Below are 12,590 nucleotides of genomic sequence, written 5' to 3' on the forward strand. Positions count from 1 at the left end.
TGCTTCATCCAGCCCAGCGTTTCTCATGATGTACTCTGCATATAAGTTAAATAAGCAGGGTGACAGTATACAGCCTTGATGTACTCCTTTTCCTACTTGGAACCAGTCTGTTGTTCCATGTCCAGTTCTAACTGTTGCTTCCTGACCTGTATACAGATTTTTCAAGAGACAGGTCAGGTGGTCTGGTATTCCCATCTCTTGAAGAATTTTCCACAGTTTGCTGTGATCCACACAGTCAAAGGCTTTGGCATAGTCAATAAAGCAGAAGTAGATGTTTTTCTGGAACTCTCTTGCTTTTTCGATGATCCAGCGGATGTTGGCAATTTGATCTCTGGTTCCTCTGCCTTTTCTAAATACAGCTTGAACATCTGGAAGTTCACGGTTCACATACTGTTGAAGCCTGGCTTGGAGAATTTTAAGCATTGCTTTGCTAGCATGTGAGATGAGTGCAATTGTGCAGTAGTTTGAGCATTCTTTGGCATTGCCTTTCTTAGGGATTGGAATGAAAACTGACCTTTTCCAGTTCTGTGGCCACTGCTGAGTTTTCCAAATTTGCTGGCATATTGAGTGCAGCACTTTCACAGTGTCATCTTTTAGGATTTGAAAGAGCTCAACTGTAATTCCATCACCTCCAGTAGCTTTGTTCATAGTGATGCTTCCCAAAGCCCACTTGACTTCTCATTCCAGGATGTCTGGCTCTAGGTGAGTGAGCATACCATCATGATTATCTGGGTCATGAAGATCTTTTTCATATAGTTCTGTGTATTCTTGCCACCTCTTCTTAATATCTTCTACTTCTGTTATATCTGTACCATTTCTGTCCTTTATTGTGCCCATCTTTGCATGAAATATTCCCTTGGTATCTCTAATTATCTTGAAGAGATCTCTAGTCTTTCCTGTTCTATGTGTTCCTCTTATTTCTTGCACTGATCACTGAGGAAGGCTTTCTTATCTCTGCTTGCTATTCTTTGGAACTCTGCATTCAAATGGGTATATCTTTTCCTTTTCTCCTTTGCTTTTCGCTTTTCTTCTTTTCACAGCTATTTGTAAGGCCCCCTCAGAGAGCCATTTTGCTTTTTTGCATTTATTTTTCTTGGGGGATGGTCTTGATCCCTGTCTCCTATACAGTGTCACCAACCTCTGTCCATAGTTCTTCAGGCACTGTCTATCAGATCTAATCCCTTGAATCTGTCACTTCCACTGTATAATCATAAGGGATTTGATTTAGGTCATACCTGAATGGTCTAGTGGTTTTCCCTACTTTCTTTGATTTAAGTCTGCTTTCTCTTAGCTTTACGATTTAGGGTTTGGGGAATATGGTAATGTTTTCTGTTGTTACATCACCTAAATGTTTGCAAGTTATACTTGAGTGCTCAAAGTAAATGGCTTCTATTTATTGAGCAATGTATCAGGGTAATAAGATAACTGTTTTAGATGAATTATCTCATTTAGTGCTTAAATCATCCTTAGAGTAGAGTTTATTAATAATTATATAGATGTGAAAAGTAAAGATCAAAGAAATTATAAGTGGCAGAGCCACAGACTTCCCTGTGGTGCAGTGGATAAGAATCCACCTGCCAATGCAGGGGACTCAGGTTCTTTCCCTAGTCTGGGACGATTCCACATGCCGCAGAGCAACTAAGCCTGAGTGCCTGTGCTCTAGAACCCACTTCTAGAGCCCGGGAGCTGTAGCTACTGAAGCCCGAGTGCCTGGAGCCTGTGCTCCGCAATAAAAGAAGCCACCGCATGGAGAAGCCTACCCACCACAACCAAGAGTAGCCCCGGCTCATCAAAACGAGAGAAAACCCGCTCGAAGCAATGAAGTCCCAGCACAGCCTAAATCAATCAATCAGTCGAGTTATTTTTTTTTTTAAATGGCAGAGCCAGGATTTAAACCCAGGTTTTAGAATTAAATAGCAAGTGATGGTCACACTTCATATTTCTCTCAGTGGTGTATAAGGTATCACAGTTTTTAACAGGGCTTCCCAGGTGGCCCAGTGGTTTAAAAAAAAAAAAAATGCCTGCCAATGCAGGAGACCTGGGTTTGACCCCTGGTTTGGAAAGGGCTTGCACTCTAGTATTCTTGTATGGAAAATTCCATGGACAGAAGAGCTTGGTGGGTCCATGAGGTCGCAGAGTCCGACACCCCTGAGCGATTGAGCAAAGGCACAATTTTTAAAGAGGAAAAAGGGAATTTAAACTCAAGCAATGTAAGAATTGCTTTTTATTTTAATATGAAAATACATGTTCATGCTGTTTTTAAAAAGCCAAACTCTACAAAAGTAAATATTTTCTGAAGAATAGTGCTCATTAAAATGCTAAGCCAAAAGAAATTTGTTAGCTGTTAGAAGTGACAGTTAAGTTTTTTCCCACAGTACCGGACAAAAAGTTTTCTGTATAAGAAAATATAAAAGTGTGAGTGATGTATTTCTCTTCAAAAAATCATTCATACTCTGTAAATCTTGGTTTTACTTTACTAAATGATAACCTGGATAAGAGAGATATGAGATTTAATTTTTTTTTTAGCAAGAGAATATATCCACACTTTTATTTTCAATAAGCTTAAGTCCTTGAGAGGTATAACAAACACCACATGAATTTTGTCTTCAGTTGAAACCTTTTGGTGTCCTTTCACAGGCTCTGAAGAGCTCCAGTACCGTAGTCCTTCATGTCTCAGCACAGAAAAGGAATTCAAGAGGCAGAGTGATAGATAAGTGATTTATTAGAGTAGGATGCTTGTGAGTCTTAAAAGTTAATGAGAAATACTGTACCCAAGAACTAACTAGGTTACAGTTTTATAATCAAGGGAAAAGGGGGGGGGGTGAAGACCTTCTTTGTCTTTCTTCAGTATACATCATGCTTCCATCATCAGTTCCTCCTCCAGGTTAAGCAGGGGAGTTTTCTTATCTCTATGTGGTCAAGCTGGGTCCACAGATTACCTTTTGGTTTTTTTTAATGTGTGCAGAGAGCATGTCCTGGGGATCATTAACATACTGAGCTCACCGGGCAGTATGTGAGTCTCCTGCCACCGTTGTTTTATTGTTGAGGGGCACGTCTCTTGCTTCTGCTGCATGGTTTTGTGGTTAAGCAAACCTGCTTTCCTGAGTAATCATTAACTTACTGTGGTCTACCGTATTTTTTTCTATTTACAGTCCCCTAGTGTGATTAAACTGTTTCATCACCTCTTTTATCCCTTTATTCTGTCCCTGTTACAATGACCTTAGCAGGAAGGTGGCTTCAGGATTTGGCACAGGTCATGCCGCTATTCCATGAGCATGGATTATCTTCCCCAGATGGTTTTGTTCGGTTTGCCATGAGGAGATACTGTTTTGTTTTTTTTTTTTTGCCTGGTACACATCAGTACATCTCTTGCCTAGATAGAATTAATTTTCATCTTGAGCACAAACACCTTCAATTTTAAGATCTGTGTGCTCCCTCTAGTCTCAGAGACTCTGCTTATAGGGAGCAAAAATGGCCCTAGGCCACAACCTTTCAGACATATTTGTTATATTAGAAGTTTTGTTCCCAGCAAGCCTCCATATTAGAGAGGAGATTTAATGTTCTAAAGGACAACTGTGTTAAGCATTTGAAAAACAGCAAGCAGCCTGGTGATTCTCTCTGATTAGCAGCTGGATACCTTCTTAGCGTTGTTAATGCTTTTTAAAATTCAGATACAAGGCCAGTTATTTTTTGAGGTGGTCATACTGCCTTTACTGATGCATTTTGCATAATCATGGTTAGAGGACTAAGCCTATTCTGACAAAATAATTCTTGTAGAAATATCCTCCCTGTTTATAGAGAGTCATTTCTTTCAAGGCATGAAGTGGTACCTAGATGTCCTGTAGGTGTAGGCTTACCTTAGAGACTTAAATAGCTCTTAGGGATTGGTTTGCATGATCAAAGAACTGACTTAAAGCTCTAGAAACAAAGGTAAAACCATGATTAATTGCCTTTTCTCATTATTAACATGTGTCTCAACACAGGTAGAAGATGTAGTCTATAATCTTCGGGCCGAGACTGTTTTCTGACCATTTGCTTTTGCTTATCAGGACCCCCCTGGGTCGTGCGAGAGCGTGGCTTCGATTAGCCCTCATGCAGAAAAAAATGGCTGATTACCTGCGCTGCTTAATTATTCAAAGGGATCTCTTGAGGTAGTTACCATTAAATCATGTTCATTTTCATTTTTTATTTCATTTATGTCCTGTCCTCCAAAAAGGATAGAAGGTGTAGTATGAAAGGATACGTAAAACACATCGTGATGGCATAAAATGAAAGGAGGAGGAAAATGAGATAGAAAACTACGGTGGGGACATAACATAGATCAAGAACTAGCCTGAAAAATGAATACTGTAAGATTTTTATTGGCCAATAAGGTGGAAATTTGTATGTCATATTTTTAAATTTTAATTTTTAAGTTACAGTTAATTCTATGAATAAAAGTTTGTATTGAAATTTGGGGCTTTAATTCAAGAGGTTTCTTTTTAGATCTTGAAATCCAAACCACTGCTTTGGCTGTATTGTGGGTACTTTTTAAACTGTCTATTTAAATGGAGGGACAAATGTTTAAGACAGATGTTAAATGTCTAAATGTTAAAGCAGGGAGACTAGTTTTCAGAAGGAGTGGGCCTACGGCAGCCCCCTCCATTCAGCCTTGTTCTCTCAGAGTGCCTCTGTGATGTTCTGGAGGATCTGCTCATTTTTTATTTTACTCTTGACTCCAGTGGTACATCTTGGTTTTCCCATTTGTTAAATGGGAAATAACCATACTTTAAATGAGAATAACCATACTTTAAACACCTTCAATTTCTCAACCAGATTCTAAAGGTTATTTAAAGTGACAAAACAGTATACATGGGACAGTGATAACTAGAATCCTGAGTATTAGTTGTCAAGTCTTAGTTTTTAGACTGTCCTATTTGTTTCACCAGTCTTTTGTTTGAACATTTTTTTTGGATCTAGATATCCATAAATATCTTTAATGGTTACCTATTAAGAGCACTTTTAATACATATATACCAAATGAATTGACTTGAAATGTTTCATATGTTCATTTTGCTACTTAGACTTTATCCCAAGGGTCTTGATAAATCCTGGGATGAAAATTCAACTGTACTCAAAAGTACTGTTATCAGATCAGCAGCCATCACTATGTCTTTTGCGAGTCATAAATATTCACATTTAAATCTCAAAATTTTAAGTTGCTCACGTATAGAAAGGCTAATTTTAAGATACCTAACTTAATATTGGCTCCATGCTTGTTATAAGGTATTGAGATTTTACAGGTTGGTTTTTGAAATAAATTTGTGACTTACGATTTTTGTTATTTTAATTTTCACAGTGAATTCTATGAGTATCATGCACTAATGATGGAAGAAGAAGGCGCAGTAATTGTCGGGCTGCTGGTTGGCCTGAATGTGATAGATGCTAATCTGTGTGTAAAGGGGGAGGATTTAGACTCGCAGGTAAGTGGTGCCAAAGGCAGTGTTTTCAGCCTGTGCTCTTCCTCTCTGATCCAGGTGTAAGCCGTGCTGTTAAACCCTAAAGAAAAGTTAAGGATGAAAGTCAGTTGTATTTTGGAGGTACTTGTAGTATTTCTACTCTCTAAATAAGAATAACTTTATTTACTTCAGGTTGGAGTGATTGATTTTTCAATGTATTTAAAGAATGAAGAAGATATTGGAAATAAAGAAAGGTATGATTTTCTTAAGTTATTTCACATACTGTATTTTAGTCTGAAGTATGACTTTTGGTCGTACCGTTAGTTCAGAGACCCATTTTATTTTTTATTTATTTATTTTTTGGTTGTGCTTCAAGGCTTATGGGATTTTAGTTCCCCAACCAGGTACCAAACCCAGGCCCTTGGCAGTGAGAATGTAGAATACTAACCACTGAACTGCCAGGGAACTCCCCAGAGACCCATTTTAATTGTCAACTCTCATTTCTATGATAAAAAGAGATATAAGTTTATTATTCATAAACTTACAAATACTGGTTTATTTTAAGACAGTTGTGTTTAAATTTAAAATAAACTTATTTGGTCTACTAAGGAGAAAAGATAATTATGTAATATGAGAAGTGCTAATTATTACTGCAATGGCAGTCCATCACAGTATATAAACATATTAGATTAACATGTTGTATACTTTACACTTCATGTATCAAGTATATTTCTTAAAAAATAAATGCAAAAAATTAAAAGAATATACTAATGGTATTGTTTAATATTAGCATGTAATTTATTTAACAAAGGTTAATAGTTTTTTAGTTCATAGCTTACTGCTATTTGATTATAAAGATTGTTGAATTTTATTTGAAAGACAAGATAATGTTGGACAGGGAAGCCTGGTGTGCTGCAGTCCATGGGGTCGCAAAGAGTCAGACATGACTGAGCAGCTGAACTGAACTGAAATGTTGTTTTACTGTTACGGTTTCACAACAGTTTCAGATGATTTAGACCTTTTGTGTATTTCTTGTTTGTTTGTTTTTTTGGCCACCCAGTAGATTCCTTTCCAATTAACTAAAAGCTGCTTTTCCCTCCTCCTCTAGGAATGTTCAAATTGCTGCAATATTAGACCAGAAGAATTATGTTGAAGAATTAAATAGACAACTGAAGTAAGTATTATGGATACATAGATACTTAATAGATTTTGGATATTGTCTTAAGGTTTTTTTTTTCCCCCTTTTAGGTCCTCTTAACCCTATTCCTTTTTTATAAGCATTTGAAAAGGGGTTGAGGGGATAGAGAGTGAATGGAAATTAAGAATACAGAAAATTATTGGAAATAATTGATTTTCAGCAGAAAATGAGAGTTATATTTTTAAATAGAATCTTCAGAGACATTTGAAAATAGAATTTCAGACTTATTACCCTACCCTTGAGCAAAAAGGCTAGGTAGGGTGAAAGTTTAAGTCATTTTGGTGGTTCAAAAATTAATTTTTCCTACTTTAGAGGACTTCATGTGTAAGTGTGCAATAAAAAAATTCAGAGAAAAAAAAAATTGAGAGAAGGCAGTTGGTGCATGTCAGTCAACATGGTGAGTCCAGGATAACAAATTTTTCCTTGCCTTTGTGAGTATGTGTGACTCTGAATGAGTTTTTTCTTTGTCAATTTCAGCAGCACAGTCAGCAGTCTCCATTCAAGAGTTGACTCGTTAGAAAAGTCAAATACTAAGCTGATTGAAGAGGTATTGTCACCCAGCCATGGATAATTGTCTTCCAAGGACCTAGTATTGGCAAGCCTTTTCCATTTTAAGTATGAATGTACTAAGCGTGTGCACATGTGTGCACACACACACAAACACATTTTCATCATTATGATGAAATACTTGTAGTTGTAATTGATCATCGTAAGTTCTAGAGAAACCACATATTATTCTCGGGCAAGTCTTGAGGTGACTGTGAATTATTAGTTGAGATACCCAACTTCTAGAAATGAGCCCCCAAATGCAATGCATACAAACTCTTCTATAAATAAACTGTGAATCTCATTTCTCAACTTGGATGACCTATATTTAGATAGTGGAATCACCTATAGTTAGAAATTCCCATTAAAATAATCTCCTGTCCCCCTTGTTCCCATATTCAGATTAATTTTCCATACAAGCATCACTCCATGATCATGTCCATCCTTTCTATAGCCTCCCATGTGTGAAACTCATCTGAAGTACTCTGGTTTTCTGCATTGTCAAAGTAGCTATTTGGTGGTCACAAATCAGAAATTTATTTCAGCTCTTTTTTTGTTTTAACTTTTAAAAAAATGTTTTGGCCATGCCATGCACCTTGCAGGATCTCAGTTCCCTGATTGGGGATGGAGCCAGTGCCACGGCCGTGACAGTGCTGAAGCCTAACCACTAGGCCACCAGGGAACTCCCTCACGTCTCTCACTTTTTTTTGTTTTTAATTAATTTGTTTTTTAATTGAAGGATATTTGCTTTACAGAATTTTGTTGTTTTCTGTCAAACCTCAACGTGAATCAGCCATTGGTGTACATATATCCCCTCCATTTTGAATCCCCCTCCCCATCGCACCCCTCTAGGCTGATCCAGAGCCCCTGTTTGAGGTCCCTGAGCCATACAGCAAGTTCCCGTTGGCTATCTATTTCACGTGTGGTAATGTACTATTTGTAAAGTTGCTTTGGGGCTTCCCAGATAGCTCAGTGGTAAAAAATCCGCCTGTCAATCAATGCAGTAGATGCAAGACATGTGGATTTGATCCCTGCGTCAGGAAGATCCCTTGAAGAAGGAAATGGCAACCCACTCGAGTATTCTTGCCTGGGAAATCCCTTGGACAGAAGAGCCTGGCGGGCTGCAGTCCATGGAGTTGCAAAGAGTTGGATACAGCTGAGCGCACACACATGCCAAGTTGCTTTTGAGATTTAAAGAAAAACAGCCTAGCCATAGAATTACCATGGGGGCTTCCCTAGCAGACAGAGAATCTGCCTGCAATACGGGAGACACAGGTTTGATCCCTTGGTTGGGATTCCCCTGGAAAAGGAAATGGCTACCTACTCTTGCCTGGAAAATTCCACGGACAGAGGAGCCTGGTGGGCTATGTCCATGGGGTCACAAAGAGTCAGATATGACTGAGTGACTTTCACTTAACCGTAGAATTACTTTCCACTTTCAGAATTACTTAGGCTCCAGGAAAGAATATGTTATTAGTACTATGAATTCTATTTTCCTTGCTAATTAGAATCCACATTCTTTTAGAACTGACCCAGTTGTCCCAAACCAGGAAGCACATGATTGTATGAGTTTTCATTTTGATTGTTTAGGACCATTTGATAGTGTGATAGATTGGGACCATTGGAGAGAGCTGCTCACTAGTTTGTGCCTCTTCTTGACCGCAGGGGCACTGTGAAGTTCAAGTTGCATTTCTGACAGAGTGTTTAGAAATTTATTTGCAAGCCAACACTGGGGACTGGTTTCTGCTTTCCTCTCCTAGAATCCCTTTTTTCATTTTAAGCTTCAGAGCCAAGTCACTTACTTAGTTATTCATATTTAATTTCATTCATATTTAACTCTGATGGTGAGAGCTGTCTTATATGTGTGATGGTCACTTGGTGTGAATGAAGCCCAGATTTCACAAGGGTGCCCTGTTTGGTTATCATGAATGTCTGTATTACATTTTCAACTGTAGCACAGCTTTCCTTATAGATGTTGTTGTCTTTGCACAAGTCTTTACAGTCTTATTGTTTAACATACAAACAGTTGTCTTATTGTTTAGCATATAATTCTTCATATGCTTACTCATGCGCTTTGTATTCAGGACACATTGTAAGTCATATAAACAATATGTTTCTGCTGACATGATTTGACTAACAAAAGGAAATAGGAATACAATTTCTTTTGTTGGTATCTTGGGATAATAGCATTTTTCTTATGAAAATTGCTGTAGATGTGAAAGACATTTTACAAGTTTTAGAATTTTATCTTCTGTTGTGAATAGCCATGAACATAACCTGTAAAGCAAGTATAAATAAAGATGTTTAAAATCTTTTTTTTATTCCTCATTTTATTTTTAGTTAGCAATAGCAAAGAATAATATCATTAAACTCCAAGAAGAAAATCATCAATTACGAAGTGAAAATAAATTGATTTTAATGAAAACACAGCAGCACCTAGAGGTAAGTGTAGACTGATTACAGATTGACTTTCATCAGAAATAGCTGTTTTGGGGGCTTTTGCGTAGACTGGGTATTTCTGTGCTGTATTAACTAATAGAAGTGATTATAGAATGGATTTATTGGATGGCACTAGTGGTAAAGAACCCGCCTGCCAGTGAAGGAGACATAAGAGACTTGGGTTCGATCTCTGGGTTGGGAAGATCCCCTGGGGAAGGCGTGGCAACACATTCTATATAGAGTAAAACATTTTCTGTTTTTGTCCTAGGTTACCAAAGTAGATGTGGAAACTGAGCTTCAAACATATAAGCATTCCAGGCAAGGGCTAGATGAAATGTATAATGAAGCCAGAAGGCAGCTTCGAGATGAATCTCAGTTAAGACAGGTAGGTTGCATTACAGTTACATTAGCAAAAATGATATTATTTTACCCATAAGCGCTGATTAAAATCTCTATCAGACTTACCTTCCTTGGTGTGAGATAGCAATCTCATTCCCGTAATTCCTTCTACCTTTTTAAACTCCCACTATGTCTGTTTTATTAGCAGTGTTTTTAAACAGTGTTATAGTCTGTTTGTGAAATAGTGCATTGTGACCAGCATTACAGAAAATAGAATAGAGTGATGTATTCGGATATCAATATCCAAACAGTAAAGTCTTATTTAAAGTTAACTTATTTTTTAACCCTTTAAGTTATGAAATATCAGCAGAAAAATACAAGTATGTAGCTTGATGGATTATAATAAATACCTGTGTAACCAACCCAGATCAAAAAGAGAGTCAAGAGACATTTGTCTTAAGATCCTCTGATATAAAATTCTTTAAGAAAAGAAATAAAACTTTGTGAAATGGTGTTTTTGATTTATCTCTGGCCTTATATGGACTACGTCGTTTCTTTGAGGAAAATTAATACTGAGTTTATGAGGCTTAAAAGTCCATAATTCTTGAGCCAGTAGAATAGTGATAATTAATAGAATGTGTAAGATGCTTTCATTTAACAAAATGTGCCTTTGAAAATATAGAACGTTGTTATAGGGCCTAGCTGATTGCATTTAATGGGGCTTATAACTCAAAAGCAGTAGTCTGCATAGTGAATCTTGGTCTAATTAACTGTTGTGTATCTGACTTTGACATCCTGAAATAGTGTGTGAGTTGAGGCTGTGTTGAATTGCAGGATGTGGAGAATGAGCTGGCAGTACAAGTTAGTATGAAACATGAGATTGAACTTGCCATGAAGTTGTTGGAGAAAGATATCCATGAGAAACAGGATACTCTGATAGGCCTTCGACAACAACTGGAGGAAGTTAAAGCAATTAACATAGAAATGTATCAAAAGTTGCAGGTAAGGAATATTCTTAAAATCTTGGAATTTCTTGTTACATGAATTAAGAATGAATATTTATATGAAGGATTTGGTTTTAAAGAGATGAATTCATTGTAATTGTGCCATTTTATTAGTAAAAATCAGTGGCTTTTTTCCTAAATGGAAGCTGAAGAAATGTAATAATGTCAAAGAACAGACAAAAATCACCTGAATTTGTTTCTTGAGGTTGACAGGATAACAGATGAAGATTAAATTTTTTGGTAAAATTTAATCAAAATATGCAAGACGTTTTTGTAAATTTTGCACAGTAGAGTCCTGAGAAAGATTTAATTTTTTTTTTTTGAGAGATTTAATTTTGATTGAAATGCTGTACTGTAATTGTTTTGAATTTTCTGATAAAGTGATATTGCTGTTAAGTAGACATGTTGCCAAAAGCCTTTTACAATTTAATTTGAAAAAAATAGTGTATTTTCTAAGAGTTTATTCTGCCATCTTCTGAAAACATTGAAGGGTGAGGGTTTTTTTTCCCTTTATTATTAATGTATTTTTTTCTTGACTGCACTGCATGATTTATGGGATCTTAGTTCCCCAACCAGGGACTGAACCCATGTTCTCAGCAGTGAAAGCCCAGAGTTTTAACCACTGGACTGCCAGGGAATTCCCCCTTTATTACATTTTAAATGAAGACTAATAATAGTACTGCTTTAGATCTATGAGTATTTTATTTTTAATTCATTGTTTTTTAACTGAAGTGTAGTTGATTTACTATGTTGTGTTAATTTCTGCTGCTTAGCAAAATGACTCATTTACACATATATATATATACGTTCTTTTTATATTCTTTTCCATTATAATTTATCCCAGGATATTAAATATAATTCCCTGTGCTATACAGAGGACTTTGTTGTTTATCCATTCTGTGTGTAATAGTTTGCATTTACTAACCCCGGACACCCAGTCCATCTCCTCCACCCACACACTTGGCAGTGAAAAATATGTTCTCTATATCTGTGAGTCTGTTTCATAGATACGTTCATTTGTGCCATATTTTATATTATATATTCTATATATATTCTATATTTTATATTCTATTTATATATATATTTTATATACAAGAGATAACATGGTATTTGTCTTTCTGACTTACTTCACTTACTATGATAGTCTCTAGTTGTATTCACGTTGTTGCAAATGGCATTATTTTGTTCTTTTTCTGATGGCTGAGTCATATTCCACTGTATAAATACACCCCATCTTTATCCAGTCTTCTTTTGATGGACATTTAGGTTATTTCTATGTTTTGGCTATTGTGAATAGTGCTACTGTGAACATAGGGGTGCATCTAGGAATATTTTAATCTGTAAATAAAGGCTGGTCGTTTCAAGATAAGAATCCCATAGCAAAATGGTATACAAAGCTTATACATATTTGGGTTTAAAAAAATTCAAAGCCACTGTAGCTTTTATGTTTTTTCTAAATAGGGTTCTGAAGATGGTTTGAAAGAAAAAAATGAAATAATTGCCCGACTAGAAGAAAAAACCAGTAAAATTACTGCAGCCATGAGGCAGCTGGAACAAAGGTACAGCATTTCCAATCTTAGTTTCTTTTTTGCTTTCTCTGTCTCCCCTTTTCTTTATTCAACTCTG

At 36.5% G+C, this 12,590-nt stretch overlaps 1 protein-coding gene across 6 annotated transcripts in view; it reads left to right on the forward strand.

Annotated features, from left to right (window-relative positions):
- Window positions 1–12,590, forward strand: part of RUFY2 (RUN and FYVE domain containing 2) — a 42,703-nt gene that overhangs the window by 5,966 nt on the left and 24,147 nt on the right. For 5 of the 6 annotated variants that reach the window (XM_043476784.1, XM_043476779.1, XM_043476783.1 and 2 more), the window contains exons 4-12: window positions 4,050–4,151; window positions 5,339–5,462; window positions 5,631–5,692; window positions 6,547–6,612; window positions 7,114–7,183; window positions 9,523–9,624; window positions 9,890–10,006; window positions 10,795–10,962; window positions 12,426–12,523. In XM_043476784.1, the coding sequence (XP_043332719.1) occupies window positions 4,050–4,151; window positions 5,339–5,462; window positions 5,631–5,692; window positions 6,547–6,612; window positions 7,114–7,183; window positions 9,523–9,624; window positions 9,890–10,006; window positions 10,795–10,962; window positions 12,426–12,523 (909 nt within the window). The remainder of the gene's footprint in view (window positions 1–4,049; window positions 4,152–5,338; window positions 5,463–5,630; window positions 5,693–6,546; window positions 6,613–7,113; window positions 7,184–9,522; window positions 9,625–9,889; window positions 10,007–10,794; window positions 10,963–12,425; window positions 12,524–12,590) is intronic. The other variant, XM_043476781.1, reaches the window with a different exon arrangement.

The sequence above is a fragment of the Cervus canadensis genome, chromosome 8, assembly GCF_019320065.1.
Source record: "Cervus canadensis isolate Bull #8, Minnesota chromosome 8, ASM1932006v1, whole genome shotgun sequence".
In the NCBI taxonomy this organism is placed as follows: domain Eukaryota; kingdom Metazoa; phylum Chordata; class Mammalia; order Artiodactyla; family Cervidae; genus Cervus; species Cervus canadensis.